General features: G+C 26.5%; 1 protein-coding gene across 1 annotated transcript; it reads right to left on the reverse strand.

The window, feature by feature from the left end:
• Nucleotides 1-3,629: 3,629 nt before the first annotated feature.
• LOC100160284 (NADPH--cytochrome P450 reductase) lies at nt 3,630-21,942 on the reverse strand. Its single transcript, XM_001945277.5, has 13 exons — nt 21,294-21,942; nt 15,030-15,228; nt 13,906-14,101; nt 8,505-8,654; nt 7,401-7,525; nt 6,691-6,879; nt 5,946-6,181; nt 5,746-5,879; nt 5,308-5,672; nt 5,069-5,172; nt 4,392-4,501; nt 4,155-4,276; nt 3,630-4,085 (listed from the first exon to the last, which is right to left on the reverse strand). The coding sequence occupies exons 2-13, from the start codon at nt 15,197-15,199 to the stop codon at nt 3,941-3,943; spliced, it is 2,046 nt and encodes a 681-aa protein (XP_001945312.1). The 5' UTR covers nt 15,200-15,228; nt 21,294-21,942; the 3' UTR covers nt 3,630-3,940.
• Between the last annotated feature and the right edge of the window lie 2,001 nt (nt 21,943-23,943).

Here is a 23,943-nt window from a genome sequence, read left to right on the forward strand (position 1 = left end):
CATATCCCCCCCCAGACACCGTAAATACGTCACTGACACATTTCATAGGTAAAACACATTTTCAGCGTTTCTATATTATAAGAGGTATAAATATTATATGATTTTGATAAATATTTTGTGATTTAATGTGCTAAGTAAAATATTGTTGGTATCTATCTACCTAGTATCTTTAAATAATATTATAATATAATATAATAAACTATGTTTTTTTCGTACTTTATTTTGTGAAAATCAACGATTTTTGTTTCCTATAAAAATGTTCTTCGTATTCGTACCTAGCTATTTGGATTTTGCCAGTTGCCACTATATATCTGTATTGTAATATAATATTAATAAATAATATCTTTACCTATAATATTATGTTTACATTATTAATTATTCATACATTTTTTATAGGTAACTTATCTACCTATTATCAACTTGTACAAACTAAACTTGTAATATAAAAAAATTTATACATTTATCTACAATTATAATTTTAAAGTGCCCCAAGTAACACCATTTGATGGTAGGTAATTGTAATTTGCAGGTTCACAAATTGTATTTATTAATGACCTCAGTTAGCAGTTAGCGCTTAGCGCTGTGCATATTGTGCAGGAAGGTAAATTGTCATTACTCATTACATAATATTTCCCATTAAGCATGACTATTGCTAGGTCGTATGAAAAATTAATTAGTTTAATGGTTTAATAAAATTAATCTAATCTAAGTAACCTAAATATGGCCACTAAATCATGTTTAAGGGATCATTAGATCACTATTGATTAAATAAATATATAGTAATAAGCAGTCCTGTAAAGAATACTTCTAAAAAGTACTCGAATAAATACTCAAATACATTTTTTTTAAAGTATTTAAGATACTACTCAAATACTTTAATTGTAAAATATTTCAAATGCTTTTGGTTTTTAAAGTGGGTTTCTAATTATCGTAATATAAACACATAGGCAGTAGGTTATCTAATAGTTATCTAATAGTTTTAAAGGAAATATTGTTATTCAAAATTCAAAAACTTTTTTTAGAAATCTGGTTTTCACAAACCTTTGGGCTTCGGCTAACACAGAAATACAGAATATTAAATAAAACTATTATTCTATTATTGTAGTTGACAAAAATATTTTTCCAAACAATTATTTTGAATAAAAATAAAATATTGGAAATAAAAAACCAAAGTATTCAATACCAAAAAGTATTTAATACAAAAAAAAGTATTTAAAATACCATTCAAAATACTTCATGCTGAAAGTATTTAAAAAGTTATTCAATACTTAAAAAAGTATTTGAATACTTTTACTCAAATAATTTTACTTAAATACTTTACAGGACTGGTGATAAGTGATTGTTAATAATTAATAGTTAATGCAACCAGCCACCCGGAATAAGTATTATAATTACCTAATCATGTCATAAACAGATAAATATACTAACAGATAAAATATTCTAACAGGTAGGTAGGTACATTCCAAAAAAATAATTTCTGGTAAAAAATACCAAAGCATTATATTCCTTATTGTAGTTAAAATATAAAATATGTACCTATTAGGTGGAACTAATGACATGTTCAGGAAGTAGGCAACGTAAGTATAATCAATATTTATACACATATATTATTTTAAATTAATAATATTTATTTGATAATAGTTCAAAACATTTAACACAATAAAATTGGTGGTATTCAATTAGTTAGTTGTGTAATTATCACAGACAAGTTTACCTATTTCCTGTTAGTCTGAATAAAAGATGATTCTTAAATGCTTACTACATTGTTAACGCTCGTAAAAATATATCACAAAAAAGTTCACCATTTTTTAAAAAATAATTGAAGAAAGTTTTAAAAATAAATAAATACATAAGATTTTAAATACATTTGTACTAAACCCATCATACCAGCACATATTATATCAAAAAGTTATACAAACAAAATATATTTTTGTGAATACAAAATTAAAAATGAACCATTAAAATTTTTTTCACCATCACATAATTAAAGTACATATTTAAAATCAAATCAACTTTGACAAGTTGAGTAATTTATCAATCATCATAGTGCCAACAACATCAATGTAATCATGTTAATCCCACTATATAAAAAATACAAGTGATTAAACATTGGCTTATATTTGTGGTAACTAGCGATTTAGCAGTGGAAGACTTTTGGGAAATGTTTTCATTACAATTTATTACTAGAATAATCTAAAGTTAAGTCGACTAAAAAACCTAATATTTTGTATGGGGACCCAAATGAAAATGTATAATACATTAATACACGCTACGTTAAGTACACAATGAATGTTTTCACTATGTAAATGATTAAAAATAAATAACCGTACATAATACAGTACTTTATTAAACAATAGGTAGGTATTAAAATAAGTTTCTCTTAAATTATTACAAAATTTATTTGGAAATAGCAATCCTTTTATAATTTGATGTTAACAAAATACCTAATTGCTTACAAGTATTATAATTATCTAGAAAATGTTTTACTCATCTTAGTTTTATCAATAACATTTGCATATGATAAAAAAAATAAATAGTTTAGTTATAATATGAACAAATTTAAGTATTTTGAAACAAATACATTACAAAATACGGAGTTCAGGAATGTCACTCTCACTAAAGCAAAATACTTTACATTTATTTTGAAAGTATAGAACAAGGGTCAACAAATAGCGGCCTGCGGAAAATTTATTACTGCTCGCAGACAAGAAAATAATAGTAAAAACCGATAGTATGAGAGTATTAAATGTTAGGTTTCCAGATTCCTAATGTGGCCCTTCAAAAATATTAATTAGTGATCCCTGGTAAAGATTATATTCTACATATTACATTCGACTCTCAATATTTCAAAGTTGATAGGACTCATGAAAAATATTGAATTACCGTGATTAAAATTAACACTTTGCTAAGCAATTTTAAATATCAAGAGGGCAAAAACACAATTTGAATTACTGAGTTCTAAAATTTGTACCTATGTTAATAATTCAATAATTATCATAAATAATAAACTAAATGTTTAATGTATACACAATTGTAAGGTATTATTATTAGGTAAATTATTAACGATAAGATTATAAGAAATACATTTTTGTGAATATACTTTCAATTGCCTAGTGTTTAACTTCGAATTGTCAAGCGTTGTAAGTTAGTTTTTCATAAAATTGTACTACTAATTTCCAAAAGTAATTAAATTAATTGCTTTTATTTGAATTAATATAGCATTTTTAAGGGAACAAGCAATTATTTTAAATAACCTGAAAGTTTTAATTTATCAAGAGTCAACTGTGTAACTGAAATCTAACACATTGTTAATATTATTTTAATTCACATTATATACCATTATATAATATTGATACATGCCGAACTTGTTCTTATTTCAAATTACTTCAATAAAAATAATAAAAAACAATGAATACATTTATAGTTAAAGATACCAAAAACATTGTATTTTGATTTAGTAATATTTTCCTGGATTTCATGAGTAAAGAAGAGAATTATACTAATATAATATATAATTATAATTATTAAAAACCAAAAAATAAATATATATAAGCAATTTGCTTTAGTTTTGATTATACTTTTGAATGGTGTTATTGAGCATACTATTTATAAGGAAAAAATACTACTAATTTGTTGATTTAAAAAAAATATTTTAATAATATATCTAATAGTTTTAATAGAAGTTATAAAATTTCCAATAGTAAAACATTTCATATATAATTTAAAATTGATTTATAACGGAAATATTGTAATATTTTTTTTATACATTTTTCACAACAATATAAATTAATTAATAACTAAAATAGATAAGAAGCCAACATCTCTTCCTTTTGTGTTGTTACTATTTTTTTTTGAATGTATTATTCTTTAAATGTTTCTTAAAAAAAATTATTCAACATTGTACATTTATAAAAAACAAAGTTTGTAACAGTGCCACAAATCAGCTCCACACATCAGCAGAATATCTTTTCTGTTGTTCCATTTTTTTAACATAATTGAGTGCCTGACTATTGGTCATTTGACCCTTTTCCATGACAACTTTTTCAATAATACTATGCACATCCTTTGCCATGCTCCTTGCATCACTAAGCATTGAAAAAATTAATATCATATATATTTAAAATTATATCACATTTTAAAGCAATGATACATACCCACAAACATATAAATGACCATTTTTTTCACCAATAATATTCCACAGTTCATCAGCATTTTGTTCTAACAAATGTGTCACATACTGCTTTTCAGGTTGATCACGCGAAAATGCCAAATGTAGCTAAATTATTGTAAAAATAGTGAATAGTGAATTTGTTAAATATTATTTTGTCAAATATTATAGTAACAAATGTATGTTAATAATGAAGCAATATTAAAATAAATTTTCAATTTACCTTTGTTAAGGTTCCATTAGCAACATATTCTTGTAACTCATTTTCATAAATGAAGTCTTCATCCTTTTTTCGACATCCAAAGTACAGAACCATTTCTCCTATTTCTCTACCTATGTAGGAAACAAAAAATTAAAAAAAAAAAATCTGGTATGTGTCTGCTGTATAGTAGGTTACAATCGGGTCAATGTATAATGGATTGTATTAAACTTGAATTCAATGATATAATATCATTGTATAAGAAAAAATGATTCTGAGCGGAGACGGTTTGTCAGTCTGGGTATTTTATATTGTTATTATTTATAATAACCTGTAAGTTGAATTGATATTATAATATTATAATTTTGTATTAATTTCTATGGTGATAAATAAAGCATTAGATATTAAAATCCCATTTTTAGTGGGTTTTTGTAATTTGTCAGTGGTTTTTCCCGTGGCATTAAATAACTATTGAGAAAATGATCTATCTAAAGTATTATCTTGATCCAATTTGCTAAAAGATAAGTTACTATATGCTGAAATCGGAGCATTCTTTCTGATAGTAATTTTGTATACAAGATAAAAAAAAAAAAATAAACACCATCGTAAAACCCCTAGCCTCTTTGCTCTGCTCAGAATCTAAAATATATTTTTAATGCATACATTTACAGAAAATATAATTAAAAATATAAATTACAAACCTTCTTTACGTGCATAATCTCTTTCTTGTATAAAACCTCGGAATGGTGCTAATCCTGTACCGGGACCAATCATTATAATTGGAGTTTGACTCTTAGGGGGCAATCTATAAGTATAAATTGTATCAAGGCCTAAGTTAACACATAATTTTAAAGAATTGTAAGCAAACATTAAGCATAAAATGTGATTTTTTTAAAATTTATATTTAAATATTTTCATTTAAACTACATAAAATATTCACCTGAATTGAGATCGTCTAATATAAATAGGTATAGTAGGTTGTAGAAGTTCGTCATTGGTTGGTTTCAGTTGGGCTAATAAGTTAGTTGCAACACCTTTATTGACTCGATTAGTAGGAGTAGTGTATTCTACTAGAACTGCTGTAATATGAATAGATTTTGGGTACACTTTTGGTGACGAGGATATTGAATAATAACGACACTGCAATCGTGGGAGTAGTTCACATAAATGGTCCAAATCTGGTTTGACACTCGGTAAATCTTCCAAAATATGAACAATATTACGGTTGTCACGCAATATCCATTCGTGAAATTCTTTTTTGCCCTCTGGGGTTGAGCTTGCCATAAGCTTTAATTTTTCTTGATCCTAATACAAAACAAACACAAAAATGATAGAATTTCATAAAAAATAAATTAATGGTAATAAAACAAAAACAAACCTTTGGATCACTTGCATATTCTATTAATTCTTTCATAATATGTGTGCGTGGATTTGAAGTTATATCCAAATAATAAGTTAAAGCTGTTCGATAAGTACAAGGACAAGGGAATGGATGTTTTTTACTGGATTCCTCTGCAAAAATTAAGTTATTAAGTAACAACAAATTTATATTAAACATGAAATATTACAAGCTATTACCATCAGTGTTCAACAATGAAAATACAGTGTCTAGATCTGCATTTAACAATTCTCCAATTTTCTCTACTAATTCAGAAGAATTTTTGGGATAGACAGCCACATGATCTCCTGTGTCATACCTCATCTTTGATCCATCAATATCAAACTCAATATGCATACAAGAGCGATCACCTGACTTGTGGAGCTCACGATTAACTGATATTTTAGATAAATATGGGTTCTTAACATCAAATGGGCTGAAAATATATACACGCAAATTAATAAATCATACACATAAAATCCTCTTAAGCAGGATGCCAGACTCCCATGACGTGTTGTATCTGTCATACAAATGTACATCATAGACAATTTATATTCAGCAGAACCCGGTTTGTGTTGTTTGTTTTAATATTATGTGAATCGAGCACTCACAATCGACTTATCATCAAATTTAAAGTAACATAATTTTAGACATCTCATAGTCTTTTATTGATATTATAATTTTAAAGTAAGTTATAACTGTAAAATATTACAATTTTAAAATTCTCATGACTATATTGTAGCATCTAGGTAATATTTTAACTTTTATAGTTTAAATATGATAATAAGTCAATCATTCTAATATAAATTAATGTTAACAATACAAAATGTTATCATACTAAATGTACATTTTCTATGTTGTACAATTATAAGATGAAGACAACAAATACGGGTTTGATGTCTTCATAATTATGGTAATAAACTCAACATATTTAATAAAACTTACAATCTTTGGTTTTCATAAGATTTAAGTCGTGATATTTCACCCGAAAATATTCGCTCTGGTAAAACTTCGGAACAGTCTACTAATTTGTATTGTCTAATATTACTTTCTTCGCCAGTTTCTTCAATACCATAATGGGAGCAAACACTATCCCATAATTTTTCTTTCCAAGAAACAAAATCATCTTCAATACTAAAATATAAATTAATATATGTATTCATTATTTAAATATTATAACATTAAAACAAAAAGTTAAGTTGACTTAGAAAGGTTGTAAGAAAACACATATTAATACAAGAATTTAAATGGTTTTGTTAGAGAAAATTTTAAAAGTGAGAACTAAATACTATTTTTTTTTCATAACACTGCTAGAATTTGGTCATCAACTAAGTGTCTTAATTTTTTTTATAAAGAATATTCTTTTCAAATTAAGAAATATACTCGGCGACCAGTTTAACCATCTGTAGTTTTTACCTATGTCTGTCATGAAGTGAAAATATGCCCATGTACACATGGTCACCGAGAATATTTCCTAACTCAAATAGAGTATAATAATATGCATTTTATTTTTAATCCTGGCATTGATAATAATAATAAACATAATATATTACATTTAATTATAATATCAAGTCCTTTGAAATGTATAATTTTAAAATAATATTTTATATTAAATTTAAATATGGTTTTAGATGAAAAATAATATTAATATTTACTTGGCATCATCATCTCCTAGACCAATTTCATGAACTCTAGTAGCACCCAATTCTTCCAAACGTTGATCAATGTAAATAGCAATTTCGTTATAATGCTCGTAAGTCTTATTTCCCAATCCAAATACCTGTAAGAAATAGAAGATAATTTAAACAATGAATAATATCAAAGAAAATCTATCTATACTCTGTTCAGCGAGAGAACCAGCTGATCAAAATTGGTCCCCCCGCACAACACCATGCCATAGGGGAACCGGTTTCAATAGCAGGGTGACGCAGGGATAGAACCGGAGGTTTCTCTTGCTGAACAGAGTATATATAAATATTTGAAACTAATAATAAATAAATAATTATGAATCTATATGCTAGTTGGTTTTTAAATACACATGTGAGCTCAGTAATAGTAAAAGTTATAGAAAAAATGTCACGGTAGTTGATTATAAATTCATAATACGAAATTATGTGTAGAAAAATGAGATAGTTCAACTAAAATAAAATGAATATTTAAATGTTATCATGATAAAAAATAATATTTAATAAGTTGCTGGCTTTTTCCATGCGGAAAACATATAATATGCATCAAACTCATGAATCAGTATTTTATAATTTATGTACTTTAATTTACAATTAGGTTTGTATAAATTGTATTTATTTGAAACCTGATCAGTGTATGTTAATAAAAATTATTATTGATTGGATTAAAATATACATTTGTTCACTATTCATGAATGTCAAATATAAATAGGATGAAGTAGGCTATAACTTTGTGGTGACCTCCAATAACATCGGAATGAATTAAATTGAATTTAATAAATGCACGTAGACATCTTCTCAGATACCCATTAATATAGGTAACATAAAAGTTAGACAAGTAATAACAATTTTAATAAAAATACGGTTTTTTAAATGATTAAGTCTAAGATTTAGACTAAAGGTCTATTATGGTAAATTTAAAATAGGCAGTTAGGAATAAGAATATCAAGTAAAAATTATAAATATGAATGAATATAATAAAATTCAGTAACAGCAAGGAAACTCTAACAGCAGATTACTATTCTCCCTAACAATAACAATTTGAATTTGAAATTACCTTGATAAGATACTTACTGCATAATTCAATCCTTCTAGGTCGGCGTCACCATTTTGAAGCCATTCGTAGAAATCCATAGCATTATCAGTCGGGTCTCCCTCACCATATGTTGCTATACAAAAAATTGCCAATGACTTTTGTATTTCTTTCATTTCTACCAAGTCTGCCTAAAACCATAAATTAAAACAATTTCAAAAATTAAACTAGGTAATAATTAATATATGATTATATTTGATAATAATATAGTTTAGATAGATAAGAATTTTATAGTCATATAACACAAAAATATTTCAACAAATGATTCAACATAAAAATCGTATAAGACATAAAATAAAATAATATTTTTTATTGGTTACAAATTAAAAGTTAGTACTGTTTTGTAAATACATAGTGTCATTTAAAAATCAGTTTTCTATTATACGCTAAATCAAATTACTCATACTTTTTCAGGAAAATTCAACAAATTATTAGTTATTACAGTGCCATAAACTTTAATAATAAATAAATTTATTTAAACGGTATGGTAAACCAATTAAAATACTTCATCTAATGTCTATATTATTTATTTTAAGTGCCTAATAAAAATACATTTAATACTTATACATTTTGTATATAGTAATACATCTAATAAGGTAATTCATTAATTTTAAAGTAATAGATGAATTTTGAATACGTAATATATTTTCAAGAAATAATTATCTTAAACTGTATTTAAATGTAAAAATAAAATTCATGTTGAGGATTAAAAATGAAAATAATTCTTTGACTAAAAATTTAGGCATGAGATATGGTACATGTTACTAACTACTGAGTGGTGTGTTGCAATAATAAATTTGAAAGAAATCATGGATTCAAAAAAAAAGGGGGAGGAAGTAAGTAACTGCTCTGCTGTGTAGTAGGAGCCGAGTGTAACTCGTTAATGAGTAGGTTTACTGTAATTAATGTGTTAATATAAAAATTGCTAACAAAACATTTGATGACAATTCAATAAATAAATACAATTATTTGTTTTCGTCAAAAAATGCTTTTACATAAAAATTCCCATTTTTGCTTAGTTTTTTTTTTTGTTTTAACAATTATTTAAGAAGACATTAAATCCGTAGTGTTATCTCCGTCTCACAAATGTAAAACATACCAAAAACTATTTTCCGCGGGTAAGAACCACTCAGGCTGTAGTTCAAGCTAAGCAACCAAATTTTCACACTAAAAAGAAAACATTTACTGTTCAATGTTGTCATTATTTTATCGATATCAGAACTAAAAAAAAAGTTATTCAGGTTTGAATAACTCAAAAAAAATTAAATTTTAAACAATAAAAATTTTTTTTGTATTTTTGATTAAAATCAAATTGCACAGTCAATGTTATTCTCTTTATAATGTGAAAATTATGTTGTGGTTGGATTACAGCCTGAGTAATTTTTACCTGCAAAAAACCATTTTTGATATTTTTACATTTGCAAGAGACCACCACACATAAAATACTGTCAATTTCAATTTTGACCTTTAAAAAGTATCAACTAGATCCAATTTGCTATCAGAAATCATCCTCAAAGTTGAAGACCGAAGCATATTACTACTATTTATCGTGTATACATTTTTCAAAAATATTTTATACATTATTTTTAAACATAAATAGAGTGGAATATCAGTATCTTTAAGTCTTAATTAAAAGCGTGTATAATATTAGAAATTGAGACCCCTTATTATATAATAATATTTTACAGTTCTCAGAGCTAATTCAAGGGTTAACTTCTTATTTTCCAAAAATTGGGAGCCAATTTAATGATCGCCCTTTCAAAGTAGGCTCAATTTCCAAAATAATATAATGGGCTACTTGGAACTTTTAGAGCATTTCTTTTGCCCGAAAAAAATGTTTATATCAAAAAAAAAAAAACATCTTTGTAAAATCAATACATTCCTTGATACACACTGAATCTAAAATGTAAATACAATTTGGAAGCACTCTTCAAAATTAGATAGTGTTACAACAAACAGAGGAAAAAATATTGCATCTGCTTCAGAATAATATTCCAAATAGTTTGCTGTGGTTCCTGATTTATTTCAAAGAGTACATCTGAATTGGTTTTCAGTTAGTATTAAATAATATACCTAATAATATGGTTGGTTCATGTTGATGACATTTTCCTTTTCAATTTTTATACTACCTTTGTAACAAAAGATTAAATAATCGTTTACTTGTTGTAAAATGGTTTGAAAAAATTACAAGATAAGGATAATGATTTGATTTATAGTTTATTTTTTGTGTGAAATGCAATTATCAAATGAAAATTAGAAAAAAATACATGAGATAACATTATAATAAATGAATAGCTTGGTATCATGCATTTTCCTTATGATATAATATAAATTGATTATAATATAACCACATTACACATAAAATATTAAAATAGTTAAAATTAAATATTATGATTTAAAATTGTAAAGTAATTAATTCCAGTAGAAACTAATCCAAATGAACAATGTACCTAATATAGTTACACATTTAAATAATCCAGGAATCAACTTGAATAATAGATAGTTAAATATACAAAATTATTTCGTAAATTTGGATCTTGATTTATTGTGCGAGAACTAATTTGAATCTATAACATTTAGTAAAGCCTTAACACAAGTACACATCTAAATAGAATAATTTCAATAATTAATCAACTATTTCAATAATTATTATTGAAAATTGTAATTATTAACATTTAACCATTATTATCATAACTCATAACATTTATAGGTTACTTAAAATTATAATTTATAATTTTAACAAGGCTGAAATATTTCAAGATATATTAGAAATTATCAAAAATAAAAAAATGTATGGATTTATTTAATCATTTAGATATGAAATGTACGGAACTGAATAGGTACCTGCATGATGCTATAATATAACATTATATGATAAATGATTATTATAAATGAGTTTTAATACATATATTATTTAAATATCTACAATACTAGATTATAGTTAGGTTACCATACCTGGATTACCATCGAGTACAAATATTAATTATTGTTAAAATTAATATCAACATATTTTATTAATTATATTTAAATATGTTACAAAACCATTATAATAATTATTAAAATATACATAATATAAATCTAAATGCAAATATGAATATTTATATTTACATTTACCGTTAGGATTTTAAAGTAAATGCTTTTTTTTTTAAATAATATAATTTAATTTCCATTAAAATGGAACAATCTTAATTTTACTTATTTTCACATAAAAATGTTTGTTTTTTTGCTTTTTTCTGTCTGAATATTGTTATCGATATTTCTTGTTAAATTATATTATATATTAATATTTATTACAATAATTTATACTGTTTCAAATTTTGAATCCTAGACTAATAAGACTTAGCAGTGGCGCCGAAGTCTATATTAAGGTCGGGCCACAGCTTTTGTTTACATCATATCTTTATTATGAGTAAATATACGGTATCTCTACATTAAATAATTAAGATATGGAGGCCATGAAGTTTTGAAATAATTGCCCAATCACATTTTAAAAACTTTGGCACCGTCGAGACATAAGTTTATCATTTATTTATTTATTTAAATTTAACACCCCAAAAGGTAAAAATAAGAGGATGTCATACAAACTTAAATCTAGTAATATACAAAAAAAGAAAATTTATAAGAAAATACAATAGGTAGTTAAGGGTTATGCATATCGACCCCATTTCTAAGGAGTTCAATATAGGCAATTTTCTATTTGTGTTCATGCTTATGTAAATGTGTGTGTAGTAGGTGATCATTAGTGTGAGTGACTGTGTATTAAATAAATAGTGGAGCGTATCTGCACGTGCACGCACATGTCAGTAACGCAGCAATTTACACATTAATTATAAATATGAATTTTAGTGAATTTTAATTTTGCATTTCCAATAATATAGCTTATTGAGTGACATTACAGTATAAACACCTATAATACAAATTGAAGAGAAGATGTTTATCTAGGCTTGTATGGGAGTCAATTTTTAATATTTTAATTTAAACGTCCAATATTTAGCTCTAAAACTTGTGATATTTTACTTTTTGAATTTGAATTATTGATTTTAGTAATTAAAATATCGAAAATTGACTTTAAAAAACAAGCATGGATTAACTTATCTTCTACTATATTGATAATAGGTTGCTAGAGTACTGAGGAACCAGATTATTTTTAGAATTAAAAGCTGGTACCAACTCTAAAGTAAATTTTTTGTAAGAACTTAGGGCATATTAATAGCCCAGAAATAAACTTGTAAATAATAGCTACAACATTATATAATATTATATTGTAGGTACATATTAAAAAAAAAAATTTATAATTTTAAGATGACTTTAACTGTTTTTAATTAGTTATTAAGATCATAGACAGATCATAGGCCTACTATGAAACCGGAAATTTCCTGGTAGGTCCCCATTTGTATTAATATGCATTTTGGGCAATGAGGCAATTTTTCATAATTTGACTTTTGAATTAGTTCATAAATTAGAATAATGGACAACGATGCCTACTATACTATACTAGATTTTATAGTGTTGTTTGGAATCCAGGAAACTGGAAAATTATAAAATGTATTAATATATTATTATAAAAGTACTTGGATGCGCATAATAATTTAAAGTACAAACTCAAAAACACTCACAATGTGTATCAGTATTTTTTTTTATATGAAAATAGATCGCCTGATATATTAGGACATACATGTTTCTCAAGGCATCCTACAGTTACAACTATGTACTATTAGTAATGACTTCCTGTTGCTGGTTCCATAAAAAATTATAATAATTTATGCTTTAGTTAAAAATATGTTTTATAGATTTTTATTTCCAAATTATTTACTTAATTTAATAATTTAAATATATTTTAAGCTAATGTACCTAATAATTAAAATATGTTTAATGTTCTATTATATATTTTTCATTACAAAATAATATTGTACACTATGACATTGATTCACTATAAAGAAATAAAACCTTGTATTTTATGGGCACAGTAGTTAAATGACCTTCAACTTCTATTTCAATTGAAACTCTCAATTTTATACATGTTACCAAATCATTTTACAAATTATCAACAATCAATATTAATTGTTCAAATAAATTTGAATTTCAGCATTATCTAGGGATAAATTATTTGAAACTAAATATTACACATAATAAACTTTGAACATAATATATCAAATGAAATAATTAATGGCATAATTGTACCAAAAGGTTTAATTATGTTGCACTAGTTTAAAAAAAAAAAGTATCAAAAATGTTATATTATTAGTTTTATAGTATAATTTTTAAATGCATGCATTTCCATACCAAAATATAAACACATATTAAAATAATATTTATTATTCTATCATTAATAAACACTAACATATGTTAAATATTTACTCAATTATTTAAACTCATATTTACCATATCACATTCTTCAGGATCGGCTACCATTCCTTTCATTTTATATCTGGCCCCTTCTTTGGCTATTCTTCCAGCAAATTCTTCTGCAGTCCCTGTTTGACTTCCATAGAACACTACTAAACTACGACCGGTTGATTTAAGTTTTTTTATAAAAGAACTATTGGAGGTCTGCTCAATAGAACTCAACGAAGATGGCCTAAACAATTCAAATTGAATTTTTAGTGATTAAATATATATAAAATATAATAAATCTATATCTGAATCTATACTTTAACCACTTTAACCCGACATAAGTCGCTCCAGTGCTATTTTATTTTCTATAGAGGTATTGCACGAACCTTTGGGGCTTTATTATTTTCCCAAAATAAGTTAACTGAATAAAGTATACAATTGTAGGAGGTGGTTCATTCAACATGGATCCCTAATAAATTTGGGATGCTGATACTAAGGGTATATAACATTTAGTAATTTTTAAAGCAACCTTTGACTATCTCTCAACCTAGCTAATGACATTGTTCCAGACAAAATATTGAACACATTTGCAACTATTGATAGGAAATTTATGTTTAACACTTTAAATTTTAATAAAATAAAAAAATAATATGTTCAATTTTTTTTCAAATTAAGGTATTGTGAATAATACTATAATCTAAATATTGGTAATATGTAATGTTGGGGGGTATGGAGAGAAAATTCACCTAAGACTATGTGAGCGATAGTGCGATACATAATTATTGTAGCACCCCCGATATTTGAATTGTAGTTGCGCCACTGGGTAGATCATGTTCATTGATAGACTGCATATTATAAGATAGTCCAACCTTCATTTAATTAAATTGTTCATACATATAGGGTTGCTATGCAGTTTGCATTTCTTTAGTAAGTTTATACTTTTGCATTTGCAATATAACATTATAAATTATAATGCTACAAAATTGTTATCAGTTATTACATTATTAATTTATATAAAATTTTAAAACTACTTATAAGACTAACAAAATAATACAATTGAGTACTTGGAAAACAAAAAAATTATATTTAAATATAAATAATTTAAGATAAAACTTGTATAAAAATGTCATAGAAATATCATATATGTGTGGAAAAATAAAGATAATACTTACTGAATAGTATAGGGTTTTTTTTCTGAAGAACTTGACTTTTTATCTCTTTTGATGTACCAAAAATATCCAACTGTTATAATAACCACCAAAAGACCAATATCTAAAGCACTAATCAATGGCTCTTCTGAAACAACAGTTGATTCAATTTTCTCTCCTTCAGGATTCTCCATTTTAATTTTTAATTTCAAAAACTTGGTAACTGAAACATGTATTAAACAAAATATTATATTAAGTTAGGTAACAAGTGGTATTTCATTTGTATGGGAAATTTTTAGCTTTTAGGTAGGTATATATTAGTATATATTAACTAGAAAATATATATACTATAATATAATATATAGTTAGACTACTTATTATTAAAATTAATTTTTAATTAGTAATGACTACAGAATATTAATTGAAAAGACCTTTAATTTAACCTTGTGAATTTAAATAATCAGTATTCACTAACCAGGAACATGAAGAGTTTGAGGGGGGGTTTCAACCCCTCCACCAATGAAAAGTTATATAAAAACATTCATAATTCATAATTTATAAATTATAACTATTTTTGTAGCTATGTTACAGTCATGATATAAAAACAAGGTATGATCATAACTTTTTGACGGTCAGATCCTTCGGTAAGCACGTAACGTAGCATAGTGTATAGTAATAATAATTTAATGACAATATGATAACACGGGTAAGCAAGTGACGTATTGCGCGATTTGGACCAAATCTGGACTTTTGCGATCATACCATGTTGTTTATATCATGGTTACAGTTTTAATATAAAACTAGTTACATTTGTTAATGGTTATGCTTATGATTTATAATGTCCCTCCCACCATTAAATTTTTTTTTTATAATAAATTACTATCACTAATATTTAAGTAAGTTTTATGATAACTACCTATACACAGATTTGTATTTACATTTTTATCATAGTCAATTAAAATTTAAAAGACAATAATAAATCAGTAGGTAAGTCATGACTAAATTTGTACACAACATCGAAATTACAACTTCTCTTCAAAAATTAATTATGAAGATTGACAAAATACCTAGGTACTTTAAATACTTATTTTACTACTTACCTACTATTTTTTTACTATATTTAATATTTTGTTTATAATCTTTAGAACATATTAGACATTCATTTTTTTAGTACAAAAGCCAATAATCTCTTGCTTATTGTCTATTGGTGTTATAATAGATGAGTGGATTAATGTGCAATAAATGTTGGGGTACCGGTACCTATGACACTTAACTCTACTTATATAAATTGCAAATATGTATTCAGTAGAAGGTGCTTATTACTTATTAGGAACATTTTTGTACTAAGTTGAAATGTGACAGTCAACCGATTGATTCTAATGGACAATTGGTTTCTACTTATAGTAGGCCGGCCTGTCCTTAGACATTAAGTTTCAATAGCACTATTGACAGGCCTATTATATCAATTATCAGTGTTCCTAATAAGCGGCTACTACTCTTTATTTATAATAAAGTAATACCTACTTGATATTTGTAAAATAAAATGTTATTAAAAATATTCCGCTTTATTTGAAAAGTTGATGGATAATATTATAAATAATAAATTGATTGCAGTATTATAGAACGATTAAACACATTTGATATTATGTAATAATATCCAACATTTATTCACCAACACCGTATGACCAAACATGAGCATCAAGTTCATTAAATCATGTTGAGTCAAACAAATGCAGTCACTGAATGCACTCAGCACAACGAAACAAGAAATATCCCTCAACAAATCAAACTAGCACAAGTTACCACCAGTCCAACGGTCCAAAATTAATATTTTCAGGTACTTTTAACATAAAAATATAACTATGAACCTATATACCTATGTCAGTAATTTTAACTATAGGTAAAGTGAGCCGTAAAATATTGGTGTTTAAAGTGAATTAATCGCTTTTTTTAGTGATTTATTGTAGCGCCAAAGAAAAGTTAATGATATAAACCATATTCATTTATGGTCACCGGCGGTCATGTGACGTGGTAGTAAATAGTAATGATCAACTATGAGCGCTAGCGGTCACAAACGTATACAATTTGAGAATTACAGATGACTATCGGCGGTCACATGGTAGAAGAAATTATAAAACTGATTTGTAAGTGTAATCTGAATTTAAATTTAAAACTACAGCATTAATGTATGAACTTTTTGATATTTCTAATCCCTATTTTAACAATATATCAATATATTTAATATAATCATAATATAACATAAAGACATTAGTAAATGTGTATTGTTTCTTGTATATTGTATCAAAAATCTATTTCGAGGACATTTTAAAGAATGGAATTATTATGTTACCTACATATATTCATAGGTACATAATATTACCAACCATATCCTCAAAATAATATTTGGAAGTTATCAAAGTAATTAATTACAATATTTCACCCAAAACCTTAAATTACATAAATAAATATAATACATAAAAAATAACATACAATAGAACATACGATAGAAGTTAGAAATATATTTGCATTAAAAAGTAGGTATAGATTAAAAGATCTTATGTTGAAGTATTTAGTTTTTTAAATTTGATTTCAATATAGGTTATCTAAGCAAGATAATTAATTTAAGAATATTTAAAGATTTTTATCAAGAAATTATTTGAATATTGTATATTAATAACATTGATATTTTATCACCCTCCTTAATTAATAAATTTGTTTCAATTAAATATAAATATGGTTTGTAAAAACGCTAGGTATAAATTGAAACAGAATGTTAAAAATTAATAATGTATTTGTATTTACATGTATTTACTTACTAACACTATAATCATTAACATTAATGTAATAGGTTTTGTATAGTATTTCAATTTTCAGGTACACATTATAATATTATAGCAACATATCTACTGTAACAAATGATAACAAATTTATCAAATATTTTGACTAAATAATTATTTAAATTCCCATCTATTTTAGTTTTAATTATTATACTAATAGAATTAATAACTCAATAGACTAGGAGACAGACTTTTGTGGCTGTATGATTGGTTTCAATTTTAAATAGGCAGTGAAATTAATATATATATTAAGCGTAATCAGAAACCGAAGACTTCAAAGACTTTAATTGGCGAAGCCGGAAATGGGAATCAACTTATAAGGATAGTTATGGACGTGAACCCAGTTAATAAAAGACCACCGGGTAGACCCAGATTGAGGTGGGAAGATGTCATAAGAAAAAATGTGGAGAACTGGATTGGAAAGCACGAGCGGCTGTTTGGGAAGGCTGGAGAAATGGATATGTGACAGAATGGTCTTGGTGACCGACAAACCAAAAAAAAAAGAAGATGGGCATATTGGGTTTATAGAAGATAAGTTATTTATAGACCGATAAGATCCATTCATATTTCAATACTTATGGTCCTACATATTTAATTTACACTTTTAAGTAAAGGATTAAAGAGGGATTGATTTTGAACCATTTAAGTAAATCATACTTACATAACAAAATTAAATACATATATTAATGTATTTATTATATTTAATATACATATATTTAATGGTTTAAATAATATTAGTTTTAAATTTTAGATGTCGACTATTACAAAGTAGGTATTTTATCAATATTGTATCATAACCTCGATCATAACCTACTATAGAGTACTGTTTGACTTCAATTAGCTAATGTTTGTCTTTACAGGCAGTGACACACTGACACCATTAGTGACCAATCCCTATAATCTATATCCGCAATACTTGGATTTAGGTGATGGGTTACTGAGTCCTCAGCCTCTAGATCTTACCTGATCAGAGGCACAATTTCAATAGTAAAAACTGGTGATGCTGATGTCCTCCATTGTCAGTTTTGTGATCATGAACACAATGAGCAAATCACCCCCACACTCACACGATTCCATTAAATATGTATTTAATAACGACTGCAAATATTAATTTATTAATATAAAATAAGAAGATATTGTAGTTATTATCTGGTTAGTTCAACTAAAATTTGCATAAATAATGAAGATTCAAATTTCAAAACTGAGAGTGATAAGCACACCAAATTACACCTACCTATGTACCTGATACATTTTAATTATTACCGCAAATTCTATTATTATTAGGTACAATTACAACAATAATAATAGGAAATTTATTATTTATTGTAGCATACAATATAATTAGATATAAATAGACAGGTGTTGTAAATTAAATAAGTACCTATACAATTTTTTTTTTGTTGTTCATAAGCATAACCATCCACAAATGGGTAGTGGGGTGTTGTATACATTTTGAATGTTATTCATCAATGTTACTTAAAATTGATTTCAGTGATATTGCTAATATTTACCTATATTTCGCATATAAATATAAATACATATTTTATTAAAATTATTAAAAGCACCTATATGTACCTACAAATAATTAAAAAATAGTATTTTAACACATTTTCAACGAAGTTATTAGTTTGGTATTTGTAATAATTAGGGACTGGATTTATATGCAAATGCATGTATGTATTGAAATAAGCTTTTTGAATTCTGATGAGAATTGTCCCCAATTTAGATCATTCCTATTAAAATAAAGCTAATTGTGTTTTGCATATTTCAACATTTTTACATATTAAATGAATATCTAATGCATATTTGTAGTTTAATAGTGCATATTATTATTTATGGCACATATATTTGTTTTTCACATTCACAGCCATATAATATCAATAAAATTACGACCGGTCTTCATTGCCAAAGATGAGATGAAATACTCATATGTGACATAAATATATTATATATATATATTACATTATATAGAAAATTTGTTTGCATTAAACAACTTCTGATCATTAAGTGCAATAAGGTAAAATATGAATTCAATCTTAGTTTTCACTTTTTATTAATGTGGGCTAATATTTTATGGAATGAAGATAATGAATGTTAAATGGCAAAGAACTATTACTTTTTATACTTTTAAAATCTTTCTATAGCTTTATTAATACTTATTTTTTACATAATTTTAAATAAAATATTTTTGATTCAATTTTAAGTGCATATTTAAAAATAAATGCATATTTTGTAGCATAGGTATTACAGCATTTTTAGAAGCATATTTTGAGGATTTTTGTGCATATAAATCCGGTCCCTAGTAATAATGTATTAGTTACCTACTTATCTATATTATAACGGTCTAAAGGTAACAAATGTATGAAGTATGAACTAAGTGGTGACTGCCAAGTAAGCACCTTCTAACATAGAATGTGTTTTTGTTAAGAAATAGATTATTATTTAGACATAGATTGGTAATACACATAATATAAAATATAATAGCTTGTTTTCACAATATAAACTATAAGCAGTATATTAAGGTACCAAGCAATTTTTTAGATATCTACCTGTTTTAAAATGTTTAATATCAACTGAGTTGCAATAAATTTTATATAATTATAAAATAAACAAGGCACTTTGGTTGAAAGTATATTATTATGAAATTAAATAAGTACTAACTTATGTTTTATAAAGTCTTTAAAACGTATACATATAAAACGATGTAACCGGTTTTGTATTATATTAGTTCCAACAATAATTGAGAAAATTACGGATTTAAGCATTACCTAATCAATGATTAAATATAATATTATGCTGGTTATCTTCAATTTAACATTGGAAAAAAATGAAATCACATTAACACGATTTTTTCATTCAACACAAATGTGTTACGTGTTTGCTCGGGTATAATAGTATTAATATTTCGTGGACACACATTACCAAATAGGTAAGTGTCATCACGTCATAACTACATCAAATTTTCATGTATAACGGGCGCAGATACAACTAACAGAGCGAGTGCCGACTTGCCGAGTAATGAGCGTCTGATTTTCCATGTATGTTATGTTTAGTTTTGATTTTTTATTAAGGATACCTAGTAATACGTGTAGGTAAATCCGAAAACGACAGAAACCAACACAACAAACGTCAAAAGAAAGGCCTACCGCCTAATGAATAATGATTATAATTAATAACGATAATATGCGAGTGCCAGAATACGACGAGTCGATTAGGCCAATACAGGATTACGTAAAATAATAATCATGATAATAATAATAATATGATAAGTATATCATGATGGTCGATAGGAAAACCACGGGGCTTGGACAAGGTTAATATAAATAGCAAACGTACCTATTAAGTACTTACATTAACCTTGGGGCATGGGTAGGTACCACATACTTCTATACTACACTATATAGAAATATATTGAGGTACTACAATATAGAAATCTGTGGTAAGTACTTACAATGTTATTGACGACCAAACGGCTGCTACTTTTCATAAATCCAAAGAGATAACAGCGCGGGTGTAAGATATGATATCGCCGTCGGTATGTTATAATACAATTATATTTTTATGGTCAACACACCATAATAATACAAACAATTATTGTATATAAAAATAATAATATAACGAAATTATACTAACGATAGGTACGACAATAATAATGATAATACTATTTAGAACAGGATACACGCGCGCGACGAACGCCGAAACGAAACTAGCGACTACAAGTAGAAAAATATACAATTACTACTACTGCTACTACTACTACTACTACTATTAAGTACTACTACGGTGACACTACGGTGACGTCACAGCAGAGGAGGCTCGCGGACGTCGTAGATTCGTGGCCGATCGTTCCGCGATAACGAAGACAATATTATTTGATTTGATTTTCGAACAACGAAAAAATTCGAATATTTCTCTTTTACCGAAAAACGTTTCTATGTAGTTCTCGTTCTCGCGCACCCGCACCGCGTAGGTATAATATTATAATGTATAATAATAACAATTATTATCGATAATATAGATAATACTATTGTTGCTACGCTCCCGAAACCGATTTAGTACTAAAATCCACGATTCACGAATGTCATCACCTACTCAAACTGCGACTGCCGACGAGTGGTTTGCATTGAAATCGGCACATCCGCACATGCGCGCGCACCGTGCGTGCGTCTTTACTACATAATATTATACGCATACACGGCCGAACCGATTACCTTACACCGAATATTGTCATTTATTATTTTTCAACGAGTTAACGAGTGTAGTGTAATTAATACAATTTACGTACAGTGTACATATATTGGTTATGGATTGTGCAATATGTTAGAGTATATTATTAATTATTTTAATTTGTATTATTAAAATTATTTATATTTTATAATAATGTGTATGAATAAAATGAATAGATTCTATATCGTGTGATTTGCGAGTAAGTGGAGGTATACGTAAATAAATGGGAAAGGTAAATTATCAAGAAAAAAAACCTGTCCGACTGCCTTGAAAACTAAAAAAAAAGACTATATGGTTTAACGGTTACAGTATACATGAATACGAATGTCTCGGAATTCAAAATAGCACAGGCATGTCTAACGTCTAGTATCAACTGGGTCAAAAATATTAAATAAAATACTATGTAGGCCGCCCAAAAATACTTATTGAAAAAATCGTATAAAATATCTACATACATGAAATAAAATTTGTAATTATTTTCACTTAATTTTCCAATAAACCTGTTGGCTTTACAGGCCGCAAAAAAAAAGTCGTGGGCTGCGTGTTTGACATGCTTTGTGTAGCACTAGCATTAGGCGCTTTAGCCTATCTGCAAGCCCGGATTATGATGGGGGGGGGGGGCACGGTCCCAGGGCCCATTGATTTCGGGGACCCATCTTAATCCCCAAAATATATTTTTTTAACGCGTCCAATAGTTTTCAAAAAAAAATAGTTATTAAAGTAGGTAGGTGTATTAGGTAATTTATTATTAATAATTATAAAATAAAATTGTTCTTTATTTTATACCACGAAAAATTACTATAAATAATGAACTATGTTTGCCAACAATTTTGTTTATTTTTTTTTTTGAGCATTTTAGATTACCGATTTAACTATTTAAGTATACAAAAACGTAGTTAAACGAAAAAAATATTTAGCTCTTCTAAATTATGTATTTCAGTTAAAAGTATTAGGTAATGCATATTAAACTAAACTTTAGAGGACCATAGTTAATACCCTAGTGAACCAAAATTGATCATTTGACAGCCAAAATATTCAGAAAAAATTTTTTACCAGAATCCATCAAAAAATATAATGGTTACCATTTGAAAAAATAAAGTCGATTTTATTATTGGATGGTACAACTGCGTGTTTAAAAATTTTGAAAATTTTGTAAAAAAATGTCCTGTAAAAAATAAAGAAACACGTCTTTTTTTGTTTTAACGAAATTCCATATCATCGATTCATAATTGTTAAAAAAACCCCGTGTACAACGACATATGATACACCCTGTATATTTTTTGTATAGTAAAAATTATACAATAGTATAAAGTCGTTAATATGTAATGATACAATTATTTTAAAGTTGAAAGGGGGCCCACTAAGTGTAAGGTATCCCGGGGCCCAATCGATCCTTAATCCGGGCTTGTCTATCTGCCTATAGAGTATACTTTATAGGTATTAACAGTGGCATTCGCAGGATTTTTCAATAGGTGGGGGGGGCTTGAAAATTAGTTAGAATTTTATTTTTTTTTGTCCAGTCTAATAATTTCAGACGTTTATTAAATTGAGGTATTTTAAAATGTTTGTAACTTCTCAACTTACTGCTCTGGTAGAAAAAATATTCTAATACTTTGATGCCTGATGTATGTTTTTGGAAGCAAATTGGATCTAGCAGGTACTTTTAGGAGGTTGAAATTGAAAATGCTCTGTGCTTTTTAAAACAATTGGAGAAAAAAAATGAAAAATGATTAAATTTGTTGGTAACCAGCTTGGTTATATACCTTCCTCACTTGAATTCTCACTTCCATCCATGGATTGTATTTAATTAATTAAAATTTTTTTTTCTATAAATATCAATAAAAAATTATTTATCCGGTAAAAAAGCTTAAAAA

This window comes from Acyrthosiphon pisum, chromosome A2 (genome assembly GCF_005508785.2).
Source record: "Acyrthosiphon pisum isolate AL4f chromosome A2, pea_aphid_22Mar2018_4r6ur, whole genome shotgun sequence".
Classification (NCBI taxonomy): domain Eukaryota; kingdom Metazoa; phylum Arthropoda; class Insecta; order Hemiptera; family Aphididae; genus Acyrthosiphon; species Acyrthosiphon pisum.